Raw genomic sequence first — 27,946 nt, 5'->3', positions numbered from 1 at the left:
CCTTCTGCCTTAGTACTTTCTCAGTCAATTTTATCATACATTTATTTCCTCAACCCAAGCACTATAAAAGCTAAAATATGTGGCAAACTGGCACAGCTCTCAGAGCAGGCGGATTCAAATGCCATTCATATTCACACCAAACTATAAAATGCTTGTGCCTATCACCAAAATGAGGGGAAATAAACATGCAGAAGACTGATACACTGAGGTTCGCCTGTTCAGAGCTCAGAGAACAAGCCCAATGGGCTATTTTGCATCATAAAAATTATGGAGAAGTAAATGCATCCACACAATAACGAGCCATTATGGCTCATTAGAGACCCAGTTTGCAAAGTCCAAAGTGTACAAACAGAGGCATATAGGACAAATGTGAACTAAGCACTGTACCCTGCCCTCTGCCTGCACCAACGATTTACACGTATCTGGTGAATGATTTATAAACCTACAGATAACAAAGTATAAAACTGTGTCACTGTCTTCACTTCACAAAGGAAACCCTTTCTGGATAATTTGCCATGTCTCTGAAAATGTTTCAAATTCTGGTGTCTGCTCTGCTGTTTGCAGGTAAGTGCCTGGCATCCTGTCTCATGTCACTCCCTTCTGCCTTGTTAATAGTCACCTGGCAAAACCCCTGTGTCACGACCAGAACAGCACTGATGGAAGAGAATTAACTGGAAATCACTGCAGCAGGGACATATGGGAGAGTGGGTGAACACAAGATTGCATGGCAAATTCTGTGAAATACAGTTTGATTCTGCTCCTCGTGACTACTTTTGAGCCTTTTACTGCTCAGCCCTCATGTATAAGGAGCGAGGATGCATTTATGACTGAAAGGCATTTTTGCAGGATGATTTCCTGAACTGTTAAAATTGTAGAAAGAGCTTAACGCTGTTTCTATGGAATCTTCTCTAAATATTATTCTGATCTCAACATTTACTGTTTACATGAAACAATTTCACATGCATTTATAAGGACCCAAAATGATCTATGTTGCAAGTGATTTCTGGGATGCCTGATTTGAATGGCTTAAGGAGACTATTTTTTTTAAAGAGCTCAGGCTGTCTGATCACTGATCCTTCACAGTACCCTGTAACCAGGGCACCTACAATCAAGACTCAACCTATAAAACTTGGACCAGAGGGAAAATGGATGGGGCAGGGCTGTCACACGCTCTTCCCAAAGCAGCACACACTGCTACAGTCAACGATCAGTGATGCACATGCTGAGAGATTAATTTATTTCTCATTAAATTAGAACAAACAAAGCAGTGACTGTTGACATCTCAGGTGATTGCCTGCACCATAGAAAGATGCTCTATCCACATGTAAGAACTAAAAGCATTTCTTAGACCTGAGTGCTCCAATACACATGCAGTAAATAAATGATGTGAACAGCTAAGATAAAATGAGGGAGATAGAATTAGCCAATATCAATCATGAATTAATGAAAAAGGCATTTTCTGAACTGGGACCACAGCCAGGTGTAATCGCTCTTTTGGGCCAAATTAGTTTCCTTGTCATACGATCCTGAGTTTTGCCTGCAGTGAAACTCTGTAGGAAGGCAAGGAGTTGGAAAGGGACTTTCTCTCTCCTGCAAGTCAGAGTTAACCTAGAAACCTTCTTTCCCCCTTATTTGTGCTTCCTGATCTTCTGTGCACGCGAACTTGGACCATTCCTAGGGACTTATCTATCCTGAACTTCACCTCCTTTCCACTGAAGGCCATCATGACGCAAACAGTGTCACCTGAAGTCATGCTGGGAACACATCAGCTTGCTGCCCCTCCTTTTGGAAGACTTTGTTAGGAAAGGCAAGAGACATAAAGTCAGATTAAAGTAGTCTTGTTTTCCCTCTTTCCCAGGTTCCTGTTCTTCAAAGGGCAGGCAGAATTACTTATTACTGATTTTTAATGAGCTCTTAAAAGTTTCATTGATCACAAACAGTTCAGTTTTTCATTAGTTGCGAATCCTTTCAGCAACAATGAAGGTGGTGGTGAAGTAAAACAGAAGCTGTAAGATTCACTAATAAGAATCTAACTTTTCATCATATCCTCAACTCAGCTTTTATAAATCACTCCTCATAGTAAACCACAGTCACATCTCTGGAAATAGGCTTTCTGGACCTTTTCCTTTAGCCTCTGCAGAGTGCATCAGCAAGGGATGGAGTACAAGGGTGATCCCTTGGCACTGGGATAATTACTAACATCTCTTGGATGTCTGATGGGGCTGTCTTGCCCATTCATTCAAGGTTAAACTGATAGCCGCATATGGGTTTAGAAAGGAAAATTCAACAGGACCCACTGAGTGGACCAATGCATTTCTCTGCAGAGAAAGTAGTTCCTTCCTTAGGATTATCTAGGATTTTTGCCAAATTGCCTTATTATTTACCCATATGTGACAACTTTTCTGACCCCTGGCATCACACCAGAACTATGTTCAATAGTTAATTCTGCTTTAAATGTCTGTAACTTGTCTGCCTCTGCTGATGAGGGAATGAGGCTGATGCTGTAGCTCTAACGACTGTTATTGACTGAGCTCTCTTCTCTTGAACCACAGAGCTCTTGTGGCCTGTGATATAAAATTACAATTGTCAAAGAATAAAGACTATTTTACTTCAAGCTTTGAAAATAAACAGATGAGACCAAAATTTCAAAGACTGCGTGATGTGAACAGCATTGAAGCTCTTAAAAAATCAGTGACTTTAAATCAGTAGATATTAGCAAATCTGACTAATTTAATTTTATTCTAAGGCCTGTTAACATCCAGACACTATGGGGTACAAAGCCAATGTACATATATGTATTTCTTTTTTAACACTTGAAAAAGCAATATACAGGTGTTAGACTTTAATGGAATTGCACTTTTCTACTGAAAAAACGTGGTGTCTGGGCCAGAGGTGGCCTGCAAGAATCCAAAAGTCTATCCCTGCTGCAATCCAGCCATATATGCAAAGTACTGACAGAGAACCACATCTTGTTTTCCGTGGAGTGCCACACAACCTAGAGAAATACTTGAGTGAGGAAAAACACAGCTACTTCCACACCTGTTTTTCAGCACTTGCACTGTTGTGCTGTGGATTCTGAGTCCTCATCCCAAGTTCTGTGGTCTGACTTCATGACTTTAAATTTAGAAAGCTAGATAGCTGAAGAATGAAGGGGAGGTGATCCATTTTGGCTCATAGCTAACCTTAAGAAACACACCTGAGCTGCAGCATTTGATTTACTTTTTCAAAGTTCCCAACACGTCAGCACCTGCCACCTCAGCAAGGTTGAAGTTTAGCTCTGTCCAAGTTTAGTCTCTGTCCAAACCCTGTGCTAAAGTGTTGATAAGACTGGCAGCCTTAGCCCCATGGGCTGACATTTTGACCAGTCACCTAAGCTGATAACAAGAAGAGTAATGAGACTAAAAGGATAGGAGCCGGAACAATTGCAAACTTCTGACATTTAAATTCTATCAATATTAACTTCAGCAATAGATTTTCAGGTTGTCAGAAACTTGCAATAGTCTTCAGAAACAAGGGAGAAACAAATAGTCTCAGTTTATGTAACAATTTGCACAGAGACTGACTGAAGTGCTGCTAAGTAATTGTCACTTGTTTTTTTTTTTGTAAATATCACAGCAAATCAGAGACAAACCTCTTTTCCCTGTGGTAGATGCACACTAGGTGTAAATTTTGGTCCCAAGCATTGAGATTGCTTCTCATCACTTATAAAATACTACTAGATAAAAAAGTTTCTCGGGTAGGGAGGAGAAACAAAAGCATATCCTACACTAAAGCAAGTTTAAAGGTTTGTCCTATCATTTAACTTTGCCATTAGACATGCAAATAGTGGCTTGCCTGTTGTCCTCAGACTGTTAAGCACACAAGGGCTCATGCTGCTAGCTTTTTTTAAAAAAAAAGCCTAAGCAGGAAAATGTGTCAAAGTTGAATCTCATACTCACCTTTTTGACTGCGTGATGAAGTGGATCATTGTACATCCAGCTAATAGAAATGGGTGTCTTCCTGGGAAGATTTTCTGTGTGCCCCCAGATAAGTATCTTGCTTTCTAGAAACCTATCCTTGCACAAGACAGTTATCTTCCATTTGAGTCTAGTATGAAGAGATTTTAATGCAAAATAATTTAAGATCTATCCAGGTTGATTTTATATTTTAAGTACAGTTTGCTTGCTATACTGTAATACTTTTTAATTTGACATTCCAAGTATGCCTTTTTATAATCAGTTTTGCTTTTCATAATCAGTTTTTACAGTCAATACTAAATAAATATTTTCTTTTTTGACAACGATGCCAAGGTTCTACCAGTATCTCCCTTCTCTCAAGTTTAGTCTTATATCAGATCACAATAATCCAAAATTAGATACTCAGAAGGCACCGTAGCAGAATGATTACTAATAGTTTTCCCTCTGGACAATCTCTTTAGGTGTGCAGGATAGACAAAACTATCTGCTGAAGGCAATAATTACATGAGCTAAGCATCTGCTTGCTAAAACCAGCCAGTTTTTCTATAATTTGCTTTTCATATGAGAACACTGAATGAATCTTCAAGAGATGATAAAAGGAAACATTCTAACTGGTAACAGCTGATACAACCTCTGCAATAGTTCCCCCTCCACACACGTTCCTCCTATTTTCCCACTGGGCCATTTATCCCTAAATGTGCTTTACAAATAACATATTTATCTAAGGGAAAAGAGGGAAAACAGTATTGAATAAAAACATTAACTTATAATATGTCCTGATTGCTCTTTATAGTGAGTTAACTGTTTCGGAACAAGTTGAAATTCTTCATTTTTTTGGAACTCAACTTTATGCACTGTGAGCCATGTCATTAACATTACCCACCTGCTCCAAACTCCCTCTAGTCTCACATCCAGATGCTCTGAGATTCTATTCTCCTGGTTTGTGTGCTAATCTTCTACAAGATGGAGAGCTGCAGTCCTTCCTGAATAGCCTGTGTTTATAAAACATCCACCCGAGCAACAAACTCTTCCACAATATTTTACTAAGATGTTCAAAAGCCAGGGAAAAATTACATCCAGTCCAAGGAACTTAAACTGAGGCAAGACACAGGTTATTTGATGAAAACTATACACTGTATTCAGAGGGGCTACTCAGATGGGGACATCTGGTCTGATGCCCCCAGGTCTAGAGATCTGCCAGAGCACAAGCAAATGTGCAACCCTGTTTGTCTGTGTGGTCAGAGTGAAAGACCAGCAGGGATATTTCTGGTTTCACCATAAATGGTCTCACTAGAGAGAGTCTCACTTTCCTGTAGGTGAATGAATTTTGCCCTGTTCAGAGTCTTATAATGAGTTTTACAGTAAGATGAAGAGAGAATGAGCTAAGCCTCAAGGATTAGCTGAAATATAAAGGCACTTACCTCAGTTCTTCTGGTACTTATGCATCTTTGGAGTGCCCCAGCAGCTGGGAACGAGTCCTGCAGACACTGCTTACAGGTGCTAAATGTGAGAGGTGAAAGAACATGAGAGAGCCTCCAGAAGAGAACAAGAACTGGGTGTTAACACTGACAAGAGAAGCCACCAACAGAGCTGACACACCTGCCTCTCCTCAGAGCAGGCAAGTGCACTTTAATCAAAGTGAATACTCAGCATGGTTGGGAATGGCAACCCTCATTGGATACAGGTGCAGCCAGAGCAGACTGTTTGTTAAAAATTGAAAGATAATACCCTTAAGACATGGCGCTCTGCAGCACAGTAGTGAAGACAACACCTCACTGTCCCACCAGCAGAATTACAAGCTCATTTTTTGAAGATGTTGGCAGTGAGGAAAAAAAACCACAAGAAGAAGAACTGCTTAATGTTTTGGTTTTTTTTTTTTTTTTTTTTTTTGTTTTGTTTTTTTTTTTTTTTTCCAGTTTACTTTAAATCTGGAAGGCCAGAGCAGACATTGGTGATAAAATTTAATGTTTAATAGCCCTTACTAACTATATAGGCATTTAAACAAAAGTGAAGCCTGTTACTGAGTCAATTTCTGATCCCAGTTCAGTTATCTCAGTCCAGAAATGCAATCATGAGCTTACAAAATATTTAATATTAAAAAAAAAAAAAATCACAAATTTACAATTCACTAAAGAGAATTCAACAGCTCATAGATTTTTCTATTGGAAAATAGTAAATTGCCAGAGAAATATTGAAATTGGCATAAGCTTAGTTTTCTCTTGTGCAGCTCTGGAATAGAAGTATAACAGCTTAATAGACATATGCATAAAATATATTTTCTTCTTCCACAGGCCAAAATCTTGTTTTCTGAAGTACAGAAATAGCTATTCCTCTGTTCCCTAAGGGAGAGAGCAGTTCACACATGAGTCTTCACACCAAATGTCTGAACTTACTTTTTTCCATGGAGTTGGTAACATTTTTGAATATCACATTCCTTGAAAACTTCCTAACCTAAAACTTCTACCTCCAGTCTATGATTATAGTAACTTGGAACATGAGGAAACTGAAGTAGGAAGGAACTATTGGGACTCTCGTTGCTTGCTAAGTAAATTTTCTAAAGTACTATTTGACGTCTGTTAGGAGACTATTTGAGTTCTGTTAGGAATTGAAGATGACAAGCACATTCAATTCCTTTTTTTGTTTTGGTTCATTACTGCACAATCAAGCTTTTCCTTGTCTTCTTTTCAAGCAATTTTGGCACTGAAAACAAACAAAGTAAAAGAGAGCAGCAAACACTCTAGCTTACTTATCTTCTACCTTTATGCGTTCAGCATACATTTTCTTCTATTTAAAAAAAACTAATGAGCAATGATATTGTGGGTGATCAGGAAAGCCAGTAATAATTACAAGTGAACTGGATTCAGCTGATCATTGTGCAGGAAAGCAGATGTTTGACATTCTCAGTTAGATTTTCCCCACAGAAATTCAGAAATAAGGGCATTAGAGAGCTGTGAGTGAGGTGATAACTTGTCCTGCTGAGCTCCCATGGTAACACCTAACAGACAGGGGTTCAAGTTCTTGGCCCATCTGTACCAACCATGTGCAGATCACCCCCAGGTGTCCATTTAAAACTTCACTAAATTGGAACACAGCTGTTTACAGACACTGGCCTCAGCTTGGCTCATGGATCGAGCTCCAACTTAATCATGGTTCATTAAAAAATGTATGATTTGAATTGATATGCTATTTTGAACCAGTTGGAGCCCCTGGTGGTCTAGTGGTTAAGGGCGCGGCGCTGTCACCGCCGAGACCCGGGTTCGATTCCCGGTCAGGGCCACTCCCGGGCAGATGAAGCTCATTAGCCCTTAAAGGCAATACATCTACGTCCTGAGGACCTCGCTGCCACCGTCCAAGCTTGCTTGGCCCCGGCAGATGAACCTTAGGTTAAAGGGTGGGCTCAGTTCTGCGCACACTGTGTCTCACCTAAAAAATCCAATGCACAGGCTGGAAGGTGGAAAGACCTTCCCCGGATCTTCGCTCGCGAAGACTGGCCATTATTATATTATTAGCCCCAAATTAAGTTATGTCTCAAACACCCAAGAATAAAAAGAAAAGATTTTTCCTGTACCAGGGCCTTTCATATGAAGCTAACAAGGAATTCAGACCTTTTTCTTGGGCAGAAAGGTTATTCCAGGAAGATCTGCAAGAAGTCCTTCTGCATCTGTGGTGACCTCAGAAGCCATCTGAAGCAATGCAATAACAAGATTAGAATTGCAATACCTTCTGTTTATGAAGTAATTTCCATGTCTGCAATTTCTATGGTGATACTAATAAGAATAAATATTATATATAAGCTAGGAAGTTTAGAAACTGTAGTTAAATCCATAGGTAGGTTTAGAGTTCTTTTAAAAAACTTCAGGCTTCTCAGCATACCTGACACTAGTGCAATTCCAGTCTAAGAGAATGTTTTGTTGCAAAATCTTGTATTAAAAATTTATTAATGCCTTAGTTAGATTGTAACTTTATTTGCTTTGGCTTCAACAGCAAAATATTGATTTAGAACACCTGTTTTAGTAACTTCAGGCCTAAAAAAAAGAAGTTAATTTCTAAGGTAGGACCATCTTTGATTTCTGTTAAATAAACTACAGGTCCAAACCCATGTTCCTTGGATATAAACATGTTTTTTGAAGTGCACATTCTAAAATATTTTTATAACATTACAAATATTTATCAGCTTCTGTTTCAGGTGTCCTTGGAGCACCTTTTCTGACAGAAGAATCAGCAAATCAATTTATACGACTTAAACGACACATACTATATCCTCAGAGCTCCTGGGACCCAAGCAGCAGCCAGAATTCATGGGCACACTCTGTGGCTGAACAGGTATTTTCTTCCATCACCTTTCAGCATCTATAGGAAAAAAAATAAAGTACAGGTGTGGACTCAACACACCACATAAATCCTTTGGGGCAAAAGAGGAAAATTGTCTGATTTATCAGCACAGGGAAGGTTGTCTGTGACTCCTGTCTGCTCATTAGTCACACACTGCATTTATTCAGTATTGAAGCTGAGAATATTCTTTCCTGTTTTTATCTGCTTCAGATTAGTCAGTCATGGGCAGCTTTGAGAGACACAGCAAAGTACTACATGGACTTGGACCCTCAATCCTTCAATCCTTCGATATCCATCTACGATGGGGTTTCTCAGCTGAGCATTTCATAGGCTTGGAGTGTATGTGTGGACCTAAGTAAGTAAACTGACCCATATAACAGTGCTGGCAATTGGTTTATAGTGTCATGAAGACACAATAAAAAAACTAATTATAAGAGATGTCCTGAAAAATTAAAGAAGACTTGTTTTTACTGTCCAAGTTTAATAGTTATTTAAATGTGGTCATTTTATTGTGATAGTTGTATTTTTTTTTTAATTATGCTTTGGAATAACTCATTAAAAGCTTAAAGAATATATACCCTTTTAAAAGTCTGCAGAAGCTAAACTGCCTCCATATAGTTGATTTAAAAAAAGCAGACAGAAAGCAATTCCTGAGGAGAAAAATAAAAGATAAAAACCTCCATCTATTTCAGTAACAAAATTGTATTTAGTTTAGAATAAAACCTCAGCAGAACAAAAAGAGAACTAGACATAGCAGTTGGTAAAAGCAGTATTTATAGATCTGCACAAGAGTACATGAAATGAAGTGTCTCAAACTGTCACAGAGAAATTGTTTAGGACTGTGCTAAAATTGTACACATTTTTGGGACAAAATTTTGTCAGATTTAAGGAACAATTACTAGATGATTCAGTTGGACAAGCATGAGGTAGAACACACACATTATTCCTGTGGAACACTTTTCATATGAAGATGCTGCAGTCCCTTGAAATGGACAAGAGTGGGTAGAACTAAACTCATACAGTTTCAGTGCTTAAAATATTTGTCAAGACAGCAATCTGATCCCTCTGAGATCATCACCAATGAGAAAACGGGTAATCTTATAACATACTTCAAATTGAATATGGTTTAAATTTAATTGACTTAAAAGTAGCATTCTTTTTGAAAGCGAGTTTCCTTTTGAAGTGTGGCTATTGAAAGGATTTTTTTTTTTTTTAATAAGATAAGAATTTGATTTGGAGAGTCCCAGTTTGAGCTCTACAGGACTGTTCTGCCTAAAAGGTGACACCAGTTTCACTCACTCTGAGCAGAAGCAAAGTAGGAAAGAATAGCTGAAAGCCATGATTTCCCTACCCTCCTGCTAAGCCTTGGGCAACTGGAAGGAAGCACCAGGTTATTCTCTTACAATTTCTAGTACTGATATGGGTGGCAGCTCTCTTGGATAGCAGCACTCACTTGTGCCTTATGACAGATCTGAAATTACCTGAAGACACTTTACTCAGTTCTCTGGAAAAAAAACCCACCCTCTTTTCCATCAGAAAAATTATTCAGATAGAAAACACCTAACTGTGTCTAATTATTAGTTGTTGGGTACATATGTCTGAAGGCTGTGATCACAGCAGCTGCCAGGCATACTCCAAGACGAGTTATTCCTCCAGAATGATAATCCTAATGATTGCCGTATGACAGGATTAAAGCCAGTTTACAGAAACACATTCACAGGCACTCCCACCGAAGCACGTTAATGATTTCAAAGCAAGGCTAGTTAACTCCCAGACTGAAATAAATTTCCTAATGCTAATGTGACAGAAATTGGCATTCAGAGTTTTTATGAAGGCATGTAGCAGCAAAGACATCAAGCTAGAAGTTACAAAATCCATTATGGATAAAGTAGAATAATTCTTTTCATTGTTCCTGATTAGTGATAATTCTGAGATGGCAAGCCTATACAGCATATGCAGGAATCTGGTTCAGGGGCTGTACTTCCAGAAGAAAACATTTGCAAAAGCTTGCAAATCTGAAGACTGCAGCTGTTGACAGGATCTTTAAAATAATGTTGTGATTTTTTTTTTCTTTTTTTCCTAAAAGCAATTTATTCCATCTTTTCTAGTGACAACATCAGATCTTATGTGGACCAGCTACAGAAGTCTGGAACTTACCTCCAGCAACAGACAAGGACATGCTATTAAATCCTACCCATCTTGTATCTATGTTAGGATATGGTGTGTTATGTATTTGACATTATGTATTTGATAAGACGACTTTATCTCATCCAACTGTCTAAACCCAAAATTAATACACTAATTCTCTGCATATTTTATACTCAGAACTAAGATCTAACTCCTAGTAAATTGAATAAGAAGTTTAAGAAAAACAATCGTGAACTTTAAGCAGATTGAGTTAAAAAAAAAATCCAGTGTTTTCAGGAAAATATTTTTTTTGACTAAACAATTGTTCTAAAATGTACATTCCTGCTTCTGTGACTGAAAACCACATTTTTACTTCTCAACACTTCCTTTAGCTACACTTCTGAGAGACAAGTAAGAAATGAAAATCAGTTATTTTGGGTGGGTAAGAGATGTAGAGCACATGTGCTTCACGTATAGCTCCGTACTTCAGGTGCATTTGTGTTTTTTCAAGTACTGGGAACAAATCAATAGTAGGCAATGTAGTGTACATCTCTTCATGTCCATGCTTTGCTTTCATCATTTAAACTTCTGTACTTGGTCTTGGATTCCCAAACCAGCTGAATCCACAGCTACTACTGTGAGTTGGTTTTTTTCTTACTCCTTGGAGTTAGGAATTCATGGAAACATTCACTACTCCTTTTCTAAAAAAATGGTGATGACAAATGTTCTTTCTGCCAAGTTCTTGAGTTTGGAAGTTTCCTGGTTCCTATTATTGCACCTTATTTGAGAACATCTTTGAAGAAAGGATTGGGGTCCCATGTTTCTTTTGAGTGTTGTTAACATATTTGTAACAATTAAAAGGCTTTTTCAAGCCTGGTCAAAATTTCTGCATCAACAAGGAGGACCTGTTAGGTAAAACAAGATGTATGGTAAACTTATAATAAAAAGGCAGGTGAAGGAAGGCAATTTTTGCTCACCTTTACCTCCAAAGAGCAGATTCTGTGTGTTGTGTTTTCAGTGCTCTTTGCAAATATACACTGTATAGTGACTGGAATGAATTTGTATTTAAAAATTAGATCTTCTAAAAAGAAACACATATTCTGGTGTTTTTTTTTTTTTTGCAATCTCTATCATGCTCCTAGGCCTATCCTTAGGCCCTTATTAATTTCCCTGAATAGGACAATGGGCTTGAAATTGCCATTATTCATTAGCTGAAGCTGAAAATTCATTAAACCCTTGAAAGAGATAAATGAGGTGCAAGTTTAGCATTTGCCATGTAGGATTTCACATCTTCAGTCACACTACTTAATTATGAACAGTTCATTCAAAGATAAGGGGTGACAAATGATGTATAGACTTAAAGACCTCACAGTTAAACACAGTCATGGCCTGTGTCTTCTGTCCCCCTTCCCTGTGCTGCTCAATCAGCTGGTGTTCCAGATCCTAAACCTTCCACTATTTTCCTCAGTAACAGTGCAGGCATGATCAAGATGCTGAAACTCTACAATATATAGCAAAACGGAGGACTGTAAGGACAAACATCCCCTTTTATTTGAAATGGATATACAGTAAAACTCAAAAGATGCACCTGCTCCAGCTGTGCACTGTGCTAGTCCCAGGGATATTGCAGCTCTGCAGGCAGTGATGCCCAAGCCACTTGTGCACCCATTCCTGAAGTGCTGCTGTTTTCTGCCCTGCCTCTCTGATGGATGTTACTGCTGCCGAGGCAGGGCTGTGTGATCTGTTTGCAAATTAGCTGCAGTTTTCATGCCTGCATGGTAAGTTAAACCAAAATGGGGGTTAGTTCAGGAGTTGCTTTGCAGACAGATAGCAGACACCCCTGGAGTGTGGATGACAAAGTCCATAATAAGGTGGGAGGTAAAATGAAGTGCTATCAGCTGTCATCTGCTATTAGCTAGTGAGGTAACTGCCCAACATTTATGAGCCATTTTAGGGTTGTCAGAGCCATAAAATTGGAATAACCACTGTCTATTGCCACGAGGACAGTCTTGCATAAGGCTGGTTTCACAACCAAAACATCAGACAAAGCCAGGGGATGCAATTTGACAGTTCTGTTGTACTTAGACACGACTAATTCCTTTAAAGAAGTTGTTCTGAAAGCCAGAGACTCAATCTGAAAATCCATAGCTTCAAGCTAATGTCACTAATTCAGATAATTAGTCTTGCTGAATTAAATGGGAAGGATTGTGCACGCATGAGTAGCGGCGGAGGATGAGGTGCTTATTTCATGTTATCAAATACATGCCACTCATGACAATGAGCAAATGGCTCTCACAGCATTTGAATATTAAACACCTCCATTTGCATTTATTAATAACTGGGGAAAATATTTACCCTGTGAACTTGCTCCCCCTATTTATCTTCACATATTCTTTCAGCACTTTAACACAAGTGACTTTAGACCCTTCTTTAATGCCTTTTCCAACACATCTTCATGTTGCCACCTACAGGTTTTGTCTCTATGCTTTTTCTGCACAGCACAGATACACAGGCAGTAACTTATCAGCAACAAAACCAAAGAATAGTTCTAAACTAAAGAGAAATTCAAGTACATCTATGCTGGTCATGGGTGTTTAAGTAGAGGCCTCAGGACACAGGACCTTTGCTTCTGGTGCAATGGGGAGCAGTTTCTCTAAGCAGTTTCTGAGTACTGCAACTTTTTTGAGGAAAAAAGCCCCTAAACCACACAAACACTGGAGCTCCCTGAGTCCAGAGACAACAGAGGTCCTGGAGGAGAGGGAGAATGGGCAGAGAGGAAGAGGAGTCACAGAAAGCTGGAGTCAAGTTTGTCTCTGTATAGACGTTAACTGGATGGATGCAGGAGAACATCTGCCAGGCAGTCTGAGTTTCCAGATGTTTTCTGAGTCATGTGAACAGAGTGACTGCCTAAAGTCAACACAGTGACAGAAATCAAGGTGTCCAAATATCTCATGGGTGATTTCTAGCTTCAGTAGAAACTTTGTACCAGGCAAGGCCCTAACAAGGTCGTCCTTCCACGGAAGTGTCAAGTCAGATCTGAATTATGCTATCTTCTGTCAGAGCACTTGCCCATTCCCTCAGCTACTTCTATCCCTAATTTTGCAAAGTTTAGAAGAACCAAACTACCTTTGCAATTTCTGCTACTCTATCAAATTGAACTGAAAACAGCCCACAGGTTATGAAATTACTATGGCTAAACATAGGGGATAGGCAGGTACCTACAGAGACAACATGATGGCAGGAGCCATGCTTTGTGAGAGAAAGACTCAAGTGTAGTCTGATGCCACAGGAGAAATAAGAAAACCCATCTCTCCAATAATAATTGAGAACTGTAGAACCCAAGTAACCTGTACACAACACACTTCAAAATGCTGAATATGGGATAAATACTAAGACACACTGTTTTCTATAAACTCAGCAGGACAGGTGAGCGTATAATGAGAAAGAACCATTTATTTTATGATCTGAAGTGGTTCCCTCAAACAGAACACTGGCAACTGGTATTCGATGAAAGTTCTACACAGTACTTCATCACTGCTGTAATTTGTATGATTGAACCTGGTCCCAAATGATTTTAATGCAGAAACCTTTTGAGCTTGCATCACACTACTGTTATGTCCTTCCTTTGCATTTGATCTTCTATTGTCTTAATTTAAGCCAGAACAGCTGAGACAAAATACTCATCTATACCTGCTGCTAGTTACCAGTAAAAGTGAGCTGTGTTCAAAGCAATTTTATGTTGTCTGGTTAAATATAGAAACCACTCACCTGAGGCAGGTGCATTGCTGTAACCACTTCATGTAGAGTGGAAAATAAATTGTTGTGTTTTGCATCATCCATAGGAAGCAATGAGATTAGTAGTTAGAATGTAAAGATAGAAAGTGATCAAAAAAAAAGAAAAGTTCATCCAGGAAAAAAGCATTCTTTGTATGGGATTTTATGTTAATAATACAAACATCACTAATCACTGTTCTGCCCCAAAAACTGTTGAGAGATATGTATTTCAAACACAGTGACATCAAACCTATAGAGTCTAATTTCCACTGGCTGGAAAAAAGAGGAACAATTCTTTTTATGAGACGCAAGAGGTATTAAGCTGGATATCTGTAAAGGTGATCAGCAAACACCTGTCCCCTTTGAGCCCAAACCAAGGTCACATCCTACCACAGCACTAGGCAGGCTGAGTGCTGTGGCTGACTACCTTACAGATAAAAAAATTCTCATTGAGACTTGTAATGAGAATTTAACCATCACCTCTCTAGAGGAATGAGCTTTCCCTATTTCTGAGTCCATACAGGGGTAGAGGAGGAAGCAGGGACTGCCTGGTGAATTTAAGCCTTCGAGGGTCAACCTGTAAAAGCTTCTTTCTCTGTGAGGTGTAACAAGATAGTCAGCTTGGAGTGACACTTCCTATTCAGCTCCTTACTCCTGGTCAGAGCAGTCAGTGCTAAGGTGATTTCACACCCGTCACTGCCTCCTTGGCAGAACTGAATAAGCATGTGTGATCCTATCTGAATAATTCAGCTATGTCCTGGTCGTGATTGAAAGCTGCTGTGCAGCAGAGAGCTCATTCAAGGAAAGCTTAAAAAACATCCTTACAATTGCTGTCAGTATTATTATCATAAATCCAATGCCTGACTGTGCAAGGTGTGATGAGAAAGGCGTTAGTCCAGCATCCTCAAAATGCAGGAAGAACTACCTAAGGGCAAGAAAACAACCACATGGAGGAAGTGGCTAAAAAGACAACCATGGGTGTTGGTGGTTGCTGCTTAGCACTGAAATATAACTGATTTGGTCGTTATTCATAAGAATGACTTGAAAAGAATCTTGCCTGTAATTTCAAAACCAGCTTGGTTGAACCAAGAACTGAGAGCTATAAAGTGCTGCTTCCTTTTGGTGTTTATGTTGAAGTATGTACGGTGTTACCCTTGCTGTGGAGTTCAGATAGGAGGCTCAGTGCTGAGAGATCTACCACAAGCTTTCTGATGGAATGGGACCTGTACATCCCCACATTACGCTGTGGGCAGGATGCAGTCTGTTTTTGCTATGGTACTTCACAAGGCAACTACCATTACATTACAGCAAAGCTACCTGTACTGACTTTTGGTTTATAATTTCTAAGACCTTGCAGTAACAAAGAAGAGCCTATTTATAAACATTTACCATAGTGAATCTAAGAGGATCAAAAATTAAAAAAAACCAAAATACACTTTTACTCATACGTCATTTGGAACACTTACCTTCCACTAAGTGTACAAACAATTCAATTAGAGATACTTTACTTTGTGGACCACAGAAATATTTTTTCTACAAATAAAATAACCTCCCTTTTTGTTAGTCAGGGTTCCACACTTCCCCATTCCTGTCTCATCCTCTCTGTCCCAGGCTAAAGTCTGTTTTCATTCCCTCAAAAATGTCCAAAGGATTAGATCTAATCACAGTACCACTACAGGTACTGTAGCAACCAAAGATTACTTTGTGCCTCACTAAAATGTTCAGGCTGTCTCTATCAGGTCAGTTATATCAGGAACAGCATATGCAGCAGCAAAATAAGGTAATTGCAAAAAAGTCCCCTTCCCTGAAATGATAGACTTTGTAATTAAGGCATGCCAGTTTGAAACCAGAAATGGAAGCTGAAGGATTTTCAGAGAATTGTTTGTCTACCAGATTCCTCTTTCCCACAGGGAAAGCTTTGAAGTTACATTACCAGTGGGAGCAGTGTCAACAGAGCACAGGGGCTTATTTGAGATGGGCAAAGATTTCATTCACAGGTCTTAATCAACATGTAAAATTGCATATCTAGAAATTAAGGGACAGTCACCAATGCATGCTGAAAATTTTAAGTGCACCCTCCTAAAATAAGCTTCTGGAAGAACACTTAATGAATAAGCAGAAATTAACACAGAAAAACACAGCATCATCTGCACTGTAGCCAGTTGATTAGAAGAAATGAGTCCTAGGAGAACAAATAATAGATAACTGTATTTGTCTCAGAAGCTCCCTGGATAGCCTGGGCAAGCCAAGTTTTCTCTTGAATCTTTTTCAAGTCGAACTGATCTGCCCTGAAATCTGTTATCCTGAAACTGCTGCTACTATTAGTCCAGAAAGGGAACTCTCAGAGAAATGCTTTGAAATTGTCAGTTCTGGTTCTGAGCAAAGACTGAAAGTATCTCATCTATGTCAATAAATCGGCTGGTGAAGACTGGATCTGTCCTTTGCATTTGACCCTGATACAAGTGATATGTCATCCCTTACAAGTCCTGCAGCATCAGGACTCAATCAAGTTAAAGAGTTGATTTTACCATGCTCTAAAATTGGACATCCTGAAGTTTGTATGTTTCAGGCTCACAGAAAATGGCTCACAGCACTGAAAAATACAGATGTGAATTCATTGCCTTCCTAGTACAAGATCATACAATGTGTAACAGCACTACCAATCATTATGCCCAATGCAAATAATGGATTATAAGTGTTTCTGTCTCATTATCTTGTGACAGAATTGTTATTAACTTGTGACTACAAAACAGTTTTATAAAAAGTTTCCTCAAGGACAGGTTATATGTTGGGGTAACTCTGCTACATATAAAAGAATGCAGGAGTTTGTAATATTGATCACGTGTCCAAGATGGTGATTTTAAACCTTTGCGTAACCCTTCTTCTTCCCAAAATACCTCGGTGTACCTGTGGAATGTCTGAGAGATAACTAGAAACTCATCTATTGGTTGTTAACCCTTTGTCATCATTGGTTGTTTGTAACACCTCCTGATTTCCCAGTGGTCACCTTGTGATCCCTCCAAAAGGTACTTAAGCTGTTGTCAGATCAATAAAGCTCTCTCTGCCTGCTTCCCTGCTGCCTGACTGACTGGCCCCGTGGTCCCTCTGTGGGGCCATGAGGCGCCGCGGGGTGGATGGGGGAGGGGGAAGGGAGCACCTCTCCCCCTCGGAGCAGGGGGTAAAAGGAAGCCTCCTGTTCCGGGGATCCCCGTTCCTATCCAATTCAGCGTTCGTCAGTTATATATATATATACCTGATTAATTTTCTTCTATTTTTCCCATTTCTTAGATTGCATAGAAAGCAAGTGTCCTAGATAGAAGGAACCAATCAGTGACTGCTAAACCATGGGCTTTAGAGTTCTCCAAACTTGCATTAATACAAGTAAATATATACCACAGAGCCAGTAGTCAACCTGAATCAAGTGACTGCCATCATGTCTAGTCTCAAGAGTGAGCTGCATGTATTTTTCTGATTCTGGGGTTTGGACAAGTGCTGTGGTCAATTTTTGAGCTGGTATCCAATCCAGTACTAGAAATTTCAGGAGATAAACACATTTCACATTGAGAGGTTAATGTTACTATGTCTGGGAAAGCAGCAGAGGAAAATGGAGGTGTTACTCCTTGATGGCTCCAGAAATAATGAAATAAGCTAGTTAAACTCCAAAAATGGGACATAATGTGCTACAGAAATAGTCCTTGAGCTTCTTCTCCTAAAAGCAGATTGAGACTTTCTTTAGTGGAAACACTGGAAACAGAGCAAAAACTGAATTGAAAAGTAATCCTGCCTCCTTCCAGGAGAGCAGATCATCCATGGGAGTGAGTGGGTTTGGCTGGGAAGAGCTCATCTCTGCCAGATGCAGCCTTCTGCTGGGGCACATATGAGCACAGAGGAGGGGAAGTGTCTGTATGAGGCAGCTGAAAATACTAAAGCATAGGGTGACCTTTTAGATTTAGTTTCAATAGATTTGCAGCAATTTCCTTGCATTTCCCCAGAACTGACTTTAATGAATAATTGTGCCATTGTTCTCCCTTTCCAATGCTGCAGATGAATCCTTTCATTCAGAGTTCACTCGAACATGGTTTGTGTGGAAAGTGATTGTGAGATAGGAGCCAAGTGTCCAGGCATCTCATGCAAAAAGACCCAGTGATCAGGAGGGCAGGGAGGGGAAAAGAAGAAATACGGCATGTGCAGGTGGAGGGGAATGGGGGTCACAGCAAAGACTGTGATTCTTATCCTGTTTGATGGGATTTGGAAGCTCACAGGGCCTCAAGACAGACAAGATAGTAAAGGAGGGAGCTTTTCCACAGCTGGGAAAGGCTCAGAATGCCATTCAGGAGTAAAGGAGAGGGTGACAAAGTGGGCTTCTGAGGAAGGCTTTAAAAAATAAAATCAAATCGCTTTTTAGGGTGAAATAGTAGCTTTCAGGTGTTAAAACCAGGAAGATTATAGCCTAAGTGGTGAATCATAGAACAGCAGGCTGAAAGGGGATATCAAGGATCATCTGATCCAAACTTTCTTGACAAAAGCATGGTAAAAGTCAAATGACCACACTAGCTTCCCTTCAGGAAAAAGTAATGATTAAACAAAGAAGTCCTGCCTACAATGACAGTATAAAAGATTGATAACATGCCTAATATCTGGGCTCAAGGCTGAGCAGAATGAACTAATTCCAACTTTCTCACTTTCCCTGACAGAGACACATATCTACATATGTCTGCTTGATTTTAGCCACCTCTATCTTCACCTCAATAAAACCAGATGAGCAGCACTTGCTGATGAGCTACCAGCAGTACCAAATTTAGGTATAACAGCATCAACCAAACAGTGCAATAAATGACCCCCTGGTGTTTGCCTGCCTTTGACGGCACTACAGTGTAAATTAAAGAAACACCTTTCGCTTTGCAACAAGAGGAGGGCAGTAAATTGACCAAGATAAGCCCCTCACAGGGTGTTAACTCAGCTGGAGTCCAAGAGTCTGAAGACATATGTTATTCTTCAGCTCTCTGCTTTGATTCCAAAGTAGATGAAAGACAGATTCAGGTTGAGTCTCCTTCTATCTCCTTAGACCAAGGCTTGGCTTGAAGTAAAAACAAAACCACACACATACACACAAAAATGCTCCAGTGCTCCCCTGAAACTGCCTTAATAATCTATTATTGTACTATCATTTGACAATGACCGAACAAAAGAAACTAAATAGCAAAAATGAATGAACTAAAAGGCTCAGAAAATATTTCTCTCAAAAAAAAATGCCTGCATTTTGGACTAATCCCTTTTGCATGCCAACTGTTTCATAACTATTCGACTCTCTTACATTCAAACTCCTCTTCATTTATTCCTTTTCAAGGCAGTGAAACAGCCCTGGGCCTTTGGCTTTTAATTTCATATCAGCTTGAAGCAATACTCAGAGTTTCCTTTGACTGAAGCTGGGCTGCACTTTGCCACAGTCCAACAGCTCCTCAGTGGCAGAACTGTGACCGTGCCCTTTAAAACTTCACAGTTTAAGGATCTTGCACACAGAGCACTCTTCTCCAGAAATCAGTTTGCACGCTGTCCTTCTAAAATCCTTCTTTTCTCCTACCTCTTGCGACTTGCATTAGTCTATATTTTTTTTCTTTTTTTCTTCTATTTTTGGCTCAAGGCTGACATGGGAAAGAACGAGCAATTTAGTCACCCAGCAGAGTGTTTACCATTACACAAGCAATGATAACAGTGTGTCACTGCGCTACTTCCTTCCTTACACAGGATTCATGGAAGAAGGTAAGCCTGCTGGAAAGAGATCACAAAGGAGACTCCAGCCTTTGCCAATAAGGGGCTCGGTTCATGCTCTGGCTTTATAGGTGTGGCCACGGCCACTGCTGTAAATATCTGCCTTCCTGGCAGAAGAAAGCAAGAAGAAGTCATAGAATCACAGGATATCCTGAGTTGGAAGAGACAAGAATCATCAAGTCCAACTCCTGGCCCTGCACTGGGTAACTCCCAAAATTATGCCGTGAAATGGGTAGTGCCATCACCCCATGCTAGAGCTTTACTTGGTGATGGAACTGGGGCAAGGCTGTGGGATTTCACTTATTTGCAGGCCTGAGGCTGAGCAACAACAGGCTTCATGCCAGCATGGATAGAGAAGACTGGGATGGGGTCAAATCAGGGTTTTTGTTTTTTAAACAAGAGGTAGAGTGTTTGTGATCACCTGGTGTATGTTACCACTGGCCCAGACAGGAGGGGGGAAGCCAGCAGAGGCTCTGTAGAGGCAGCTCAGTCTGCAGCTGGGGGGCCCCACGATGTCAGAGGAAGTGGCAACCATTCACCCTTCATCTGGAACTTGAGGGATTTGTGCAGAGTCTGGTTTCCAAAGAAACCTATCTTACCAGGGCTTTTAGGTGTTCCTCAGGGAGGAGATGTCTCGTCATGGAGGCATCACTCCTCCTTTCTGCTCCTGCCTTCCCTACTGTTCCCCACGCAAAGGGCTCCAAGGACCCATGCACAAGTCAGGAAAGTCCCACTGAAGGCATCTGAGGCACTGAACTTGTGTCTTAGGAGACTGGAGTTGGGTAGCAGAAAGGTCATAAGTGCTCACAACAGGCTATTGCTCAGGTAGTAAAAACATTAAACACACATATATATTTTAAAGGCCATTTTATAACACTTGCAATTCTTCCCTTTGGAAATCTTTGACAACTCCCATTGCTTAGCTCTCAGAAAGCAACTCCACCTCAAAAATCCCTTCTTGAAAGAATGGTTACAGTAAAGAGCGAACTCCCTATTTCTTCTTACACTTCCCACACAAAAATGTCAGAAAGATACTGCCAAAACATTTTCTACGATGACTGGCAACTTGCTTGCATGCCAAGAGAAAGGAACTTGTAAGAACATGCAAAGTGTAATCTTGCAACTCCCTGCCTTGAAAAAGTTTTTAAAAAATGGTAACTACTTTTAATTGAGTTTGAAGATGAAAGTACTATGTTGGTTCTATTTTTATTTTAATTTTAAGCAACTCATCCATGTCTTAGTCTTCCATCTAGAACAGGAAAAAGAGTCAGAATAAAGCATGCACAGGTAAAATTTAATTAGCTAACACTTGCTCATTATTCTAGACTGTCATTTATCTTCCCCATGCCCTGTTGGGTAGTGTTTCTTCTGCAGTTCAAGTGTTACGTACAGTTCCATCATCATTTTGTCAAAAACCAATATCTGAGGTGAAGAAAGAATCCTGCACAGCACTAATTGCTCACTGACAGACTATGTGGGCCTACCAGCCTTTTTTTAAAGCAGTTATAAAATACACCATAGATCAGTACCTCTATCGTGTTAGAGCCATTTTAACTATTTTCCCCAGTTGATAAGCAGGTTTCTCACAGCCAGAAGAAAGAGCAGCTGACATCTAAACCTTCAGATTTTTCTTTTTTTTAAAAAAAAAAGCAAACTGTTTTATATTTGAGAACACAACCATATTGCCTTAAATTTTGTGCAGAGATAGGAAAGGTGTTTGCTTTAGAAGTGATGACAAAATCAATGAGTCTTACGTCAGTGTTCTTCATCCAAATCTAGTTTGATACTGATGAAAAGGTGTCACTTGATGATCTCTATACTTGAAATGAATTTATGGTAATACACTTGATGGGCAGGTGCTTAAAATAAAAAAGCTCTTAGACCTGTGGCAGCTTCAGCTGTACTTTTCCCGTAGATAAATAGAATATCAGTGATATCAGTTCAGATGAATAAATCAGCCCATACTGTTTTGAAGGGATCAATTCATCAATGGAAAACGAAACCCCCATCAAACTCAAAGGACTTCTTCACTCCACCCTGGATCTTTGCCATCACATTAGAAATCCCCGATACCTGATTCCTCCAACAAACCACATGTTCATCGCAGAGAAACCACAATCCTTCTTCACAAGACCTCACAGAAAGATGGTCTCAAGCAAAAGCACAGGAACATACGGAAAACTAACCTCAAATTATTCACTTTCCAGATTAATTCACGGTTTTCTGCTTGTTCTGAAAAGCCACTTCACCACTGAACTCCCATCCAGCCCTGATGATCTTTGCAGACACAAGTCCACAGCAGGCTGGAGGAGGCATTTCCCTGAACCATGACTTATCAGGGATATGACTTCAGCAAAACGTGTTTAGACACATCTGTATAATAAAGCTACAGGTGAAGAAAGTGAACCAATACTGTTCTTGATGCAGGCTTACCCTTGGCCTTGAAGAAGTTATGAAGATGCTTTGACACAGCTGAACATCGGTAGAGTATGAGATAAAAGCAGGAAAGAGGCAACAGAGATCAATCATCACTTGGCTTTGGTTTGTAGTTCCTGAAGCCTTGCCTAATTCTCCTGCAATGGACATAATGAATATATTAAAAGAGAATTAACCCTCTGAGTAACATTCCTCATGCTGCCCTATGCAAACACCCCCTCTAGGGTTACAGAAAACAGTAGAACTGAGAGCAGCTTGAAACTGAGCTTAATGAAGCTACTCATGCAGTATTTAATAACTGAAAAAATCCAAATGACAAAAAAAAAAAGGCTCACTGTAAACCACTGGATCAAAAATGGTCCTCACAACCCTGTTATCTTTTCTAGTCAGGGATGTTATTTTTTAAAGTTGATTAATAATCAATATTGAAGGAGAGCTTCAGGCTATTACCTAATGCTCACTATCTCTCAAATGCCAGGGAAGAAAAGATACAGAGCATCCTTCTACACACAGACATCAGGACATCAAACATTATGTAGCTCCTCTTTCTGGATCCTTACATTGAAGTCTTTTGCAGAATAAGCAAACCTGATGGATCCCAGGAAACCCACAGGAAATATCAGGTGTTCAAGGAGATGAACAACAGGAGAATGATTTGCTCAGACACTCTGCACTTGTTTTGTCTTCCCTACATGACTTATTTTTTAAATGGTTTATTTGCAGGTTTGACTTACATGCCTAACTGCAGCCAGAGAATTTCAGCTCACAAGTTTACATGTGTTTAGTATTTTTATGCTTCTTCACATAAGGCATCCTGTGGAGATAGAGAAAAAAGGGGAAAAAAATTATTCCAAGTGGGTTGTCTCTCTGAAGAGCTGCTTTAAGATCGTTATTTTTACTGTTGCAGATCCATGCCCTCTTAACCACCATAGTATCAGACTACCATGACTAGAAACTTCTCTGGAATTTTTTTTTCTAGCTTGCCAGTGAACTGAGGCCACATTGCAGAGCGAAGGAGGCTGTTTCTGCCTGCCCATTCACGACCCTAGGTAAACATCATGAGGAAATCAGTCCCATCTGATTCAGTCCCCACTGTTAAATGTGTTTGCACAGGTGTCACCAATTAGGGCAGAATTTGGCCTGTAGAACATGTCCAGCCCTACATGTCAGAGAAAACTGACAGGTTGGTTTGGGATCTCACAGGGATGTTAGTAGGGCTGCTGTAGATAGCCTCAGGGTCAGGGAAATGTGCTGTTTATTTATTTTCTTTGTGAGCTGAACATCCCTGCTGTGTGTAGTGGGTCTAGCTGGGATGGAGTTAGATTTTCTTCACAGCAGCCAGTACAGTGCTGAGGTTTGGATTTGTGACAATAGCTCTATTTAAGGTTGCATTTCACCCTCTGCCCCTACCCCACCCCCTTTCCCAGAAGTTGTGCATCATGGAGCTGCATCTCATGTCCATTCTACCCGAGTGAGGGCTTCTCTTCTTCTCAGGATTTCAGAGGAAATGGATGAACACATCAACTCATTTGTGGCAAACCTTTTGTAAACAGTGAGGAGGAGTGTGTGGCCATATGGAATGTTGTGCTGTGCTAACAGACTGGTGCGAATCCTGTTCTCGGAAGCCAATTTCTCTGTCAAGGAAAAGCAAAACAAAGGAACTCAGTAAACATGGACCTAGGATTCTCCAGATGACAAAAGCTCAAAATAAGTGGCACTACTTCACACATGCTGTGTGCAAGCACAGGGACAGTTACCTCAGCATACCTGGAATGGAGTAACTTGGAGCGTGATAACCCTCTACGCTGCAGTTTGCTGTCCATAACTGGCTCCAGTTGCGAAGAGGGATTTAGCTATGGAGAGAGCATTCCTTGGGATTTTGATCAGAGAATGTAACTCTCACCTTTGAGCTGCCCTGCTCATTTCAAGGATCACTACCTCACGTGCCATCAGTGATGATTTTAGATAGTACTTTAAGTCTTTCTTCCCTTTTCTAGTTCTTATCAAAGGACTAAAAGATGACCATGAAGACCTACAGGGGCCCTTGTTTTACAAGTAGGAGGACAAAGGATGCACAAATCAAGGAGAATAAAATCTTAAAGACAGGATGAGACTGTAAGATAAAATGCTCACATGAAAGGAGATGCCACTAGGAGATGCTCCTTCATTTCACTGAAGAAGCTGGGGCTTTAAAAATTTGGAGAGTTGCATGTTGCTAATCTTGCAAAACTAGTTAACACAATTTAACATAATAATAAACAACATACTGAAAGAAGGGGATTTTAGGTAAAGACAGTCTAACCAGCAAATATCCAATCTGTTTGGATATCTCATGATAAACCATCTAACATCACCAAACTCTGCAATTTACCAGACCCATGGATTGTGACCAGAAACAGCTGTACAAAAGCTTTTTAAAACAGATATTTGTGCAAATCACTTATCATATTAGTTATTTCTGGTAAATGCTAAATTATCTTCATATTTATTATTTTTTTAATGATTGCAGTAGAATTAGAAAGGTAGGGTATCCTCAGTTGCATGAATCCAAATTTCCAGCATTCTGCTGCTGGCTGTGCAATTCCTAACTTCTCCCTCTGATGAAACACTTCCCTTTAGTCAGCAGACAAAGAGTAAATCTTAAAGTTTCCATATAAAACTATGATCTATTTTAGTTTTAAAATTAGGAGAATAATATCTTATATTTATATACCTTATTTTTTTTCCACTGGGTGCCTACTATCTAAGACTCAGAGTTCAAAGGAAAAACTCTGAACAGATATGACTACGAGTTCAACCTACTATTCTCTCACTTTTGCATCAGCTTCCTAAAAGATTGTTCATTCTCACAGCACACAACTGCAGCATCTTAAGGTTGTAAACTTGATTGTTTCATAAAGTACTTATATTTTCATGCCCCTAAGGCACAAGTGGACATCCTTACTCACAATTCTACACTTATTGGCAGGAGTCACTCTCAAAGTACTTTTCAAGACACTCCTGCCATATTTTAGCATGAATATCAGGATCTGAATTTATCAGCTTTCAAAATTGAATCTTATCTTCATTCTGTGTGGCTTGTTTCCTGTAGCTGCTCCCTTTTTAAAATCAGTCCAATAAATCTTTATCCAGGGCAGGAAAATGACAGAAAAATGCAATTTAAGGAACAAAACTGCCTTGACCTGCAAAGAAGAGGGAATTCAATGGATCTTAATGGCACTTCTCGATGTCTGATTCCGAGCGCTGCAGAGTTATAATGCAAACATTGAACTGTCCTGAATTAAATGAAGTCAAGATAATTCAAGGACAAAAACTTGTTTGCAGCCAATATAGATATTTGAAATCTTCTCAGTAGTTCTTTAAAATTCCCATTACAAGCTGAAATGGGTATTATTTCTTGTGGTGCTACTGCAAACCCTGAATTTCTTCATTGTTTCATTATGTGTGTTCTGAATACAGAGATGGGATCTCTCACACATAAAATACAGAACAAAGTAGCATGCAAGATTCCCATAAATAATTATTTGGTTAGTTTTTCAGCAAAAATAGCACTCCTGCCTAAAATATTTAAATATGGATATCACTCCAAAGCATGACCAGTATGCGTAGTGCTTTAGTGAGTTCTGGAGCATGACAAAAAGACTGTCTCTACTTCAGATTCAATTCCAGAGTTAGAATTTCAGATTTAATTTTTTTGAAGAGGATAGGTAAGCAAGAACATACAGTATGTGAACTCCTTCTTTTTCTTTCATTCCTTGTCATAGCTACAAATATCCCACTAAGAAGCAAAGTATCGAAGGTGCACTTTGAAATAAATTGTTGGGCTCCATATTATGGATCTAAAAAAAAATAAGAGAAAGAAAACCCAACCCTAAAAAGTATCTGGTAAGTAACTGAAACTATAGTTTTAGATTGCAAAATAACCTTGTCTACCATTCTATAAACAGTAGGATTGCTTTAAAATACAAAAGGTGACTAACATTCTGTCCACTATGCATGCATTGAATTGTTATTATTGATGTGCTCAGGGAAGGATTTTGTGTGTTTCCTTTGGCTGTATTGCTTAAGGGAGGGTTATGGTTCAGTTGAGAAAAGTAGCTGTGACTTGGCAGCCCAGTGGAAGAGAGCAGGGAACTCTCTGCCCTGCAGAAAATTAGCTTTTGCATATCAGCTTAAACTAAGCTCTTAAAGGAGAGCATTTTGTAGCCATCACTGAAAATTGTATGACATTATTAATACAAATGTTCTGCAAAGATAGTGGCCAGACCTGCTTATCTGCTATAGTAATTAAAAAGCTCTAATAAAATAATATTGAGATAAATTTCAATGCTTTGTATGATGGAGCTTTTCACAGAGAAGTGTTTTGTTTTTTGTTTTTTACAGCTTCAACTTGCTATTCATTTTTGAAAGCTAATGCAACGCTAAATTTTAATAATATGGCTAGTGTACATTTCTGTGCCGCATTAATTATACATTTATAACTCCACAGAAGACACCCACAAAGAGGGAAAATACAGGAAATATCATCTGTAACTGGAGACAAATTAAAACAGCATCTATCACAACAGCAACATTTTGATTAGATATTCTTATCCAGCATTTGTATGCATTAAATTATCATCATGCTTCCTTAGCTCTCTTCCTTCCCTAGAGAGGTCCATGGATCTAGCTGACACTCTTGTAGGACTTACCACTTCTACAGAATACTAAACAAAGATCTAAATAATTTCTGTCCCCTGGCAGCCTAACTAGGACAGTATGAAGCTCTACACTCTCAAGCCATAAGGTCTAAAGTCAGTGAAGAACCAGAATGAAGTCTGCTACATTCACATCAGCAGTTACTTACCCTTTTTTTCCCCACATAACTTTCTCACTCTGTGTCAGATTCAGCGCGAAATCCTGCCAGAACCAAATTTATGCAGAGATCTCCATAATCAGACAGGAAGATTTCCGCCGGTAACACACAACTGTTTGGGTACACAACCTCTTTTCCTGGGAGACTCCTGTTGCTAGAAAGCCTGGAAGCTTTAATTTTGCTTGGCTGGTTCATAAGCAGAGCTGTGGCATTAGGATACACAGGAGGGGGAAGAAAATATAATCTCGATGCCAGCAAGAACAAACTGCTGATACAACTGATTTTAAATGTTCTTCCTAGGTGGGAGACTGTAGCAGAAAACAGCTGAGATTTTCACCTTGGAAAATGCTATTGAATTGGAAAGAATATTAGAAAAAATTACAACACCAGAAAAATAATGCAGGTTGTACTTTGCTGATATGGAAACACGCAATAGCAGCAACTAAATTAATGTGTGTCCCTACTGAAATAGTTGATTTTTTTTCCTTGCTTGCAAAATATTACCTAGCCAAAGATGCCACATTTATGGAGAGAAAGAAAGGACATTTTAAAGAAAATTATACTTGACCAGGGACTATTGACAAGATGGTCTATTGCCCTAATTCCTGGTGTGAATCCATACACACATGTGCAGTTTGGCATCCTCAGGTTTCCAGCCTATTTATAGTGACAAATTGAAAATACAAGAAGCATCCTC

At 39.5% G+C, this 27,946-nt stretch overlaps 1 protein-coding gene and 1 long non-coding RNA gene across 2 annotated transcripts; one reads left to right on the top strand and one right to left on the bottom strand.

The window, feature by feature from the left end:
* The first annotated feature begins 458 nt into the window (after positions 1–458).
* CUNH3orf85 (chromosome unknown C3orf85 homolog) lies at positions 459–11,410 on the top strand. Its single transcript, XM_050333353.1, has 4 exons — positions 459–564; positions 8,131–8,279; positions 8,499–8,571; positions 10,384–11,410. The coding sequence occupies exons 1-4, from the start codon at positions 516–518 to the stop codon at positions 10,473–10,475; spliced, it is 363 nt and encodes a 120-aa protein (XP_050189310.1). The 5' UTR covers positions 459–515; the 3' UTR covers positions 10,476–11,410.
* On the bottom strand, positions 8,245–27,833 carry LOC126649312 (uncharacterized). The gene is made up of 5 exons (XR_007631009.1): positions 27,241–27,833; positions 23,862–24,028; positions 23,129–23,208; positions 22,392–22,531; positions 8,245–8,306 (listed from the first exon to the last, which is right to left on the bottom strand). It is a non-coding gene; the product is annotated as an uncharacterized LOC126649312 (long non-coding RNA).
* Positions 27,834–27,946: the final 113 nt, after the last annotated feature.

This window comes from Myiozetetes cayanensis, unplaced genomic scaffold (assembly GCF_022539395.1).
Source record: "Myiozetetes cayanensis isolate MyiCay16 unplaced genomic scaffold, myiCay2020 scf5-8, whole genome shotgun sequence".
Lineage (NCBI taxonomy): Eukaryota > Metazoa > Chordata > Aves > Passeriformes > Tyrannidae > Myiozetetes > Myiozetetes cayanensis.
Note: the sequence above shows the minus strand (reverse complement) of the source record. Positions and strands in the feature narration are given on the sequence as shown.

Bases quoted from the DNA above. Each gene is read 5' to 3' on its own strand.
- CUNH3orf85 (XM_050333353.1), top strand. From the start codon at position 516: ATGTCTCTGAAAATGTTTCAAATTCTGGTGTCTGCTCTGCTGTTTGCA. The intron at 565-8,130 runs GTAAGTGCCTGG...AATATTTATCAG, and splicing joins GTCTGCTCTGCTGTTTGCAG to CTTCTGTTTCAGGTGTCCTT. The intron at 8,280-8,498 runs GTATTTTCTTCC...TATCTGCTTCAG, and splicing joins CACACTCTGTGGCTGAACAG to ATTAGTCAGTCATGGGCAGC.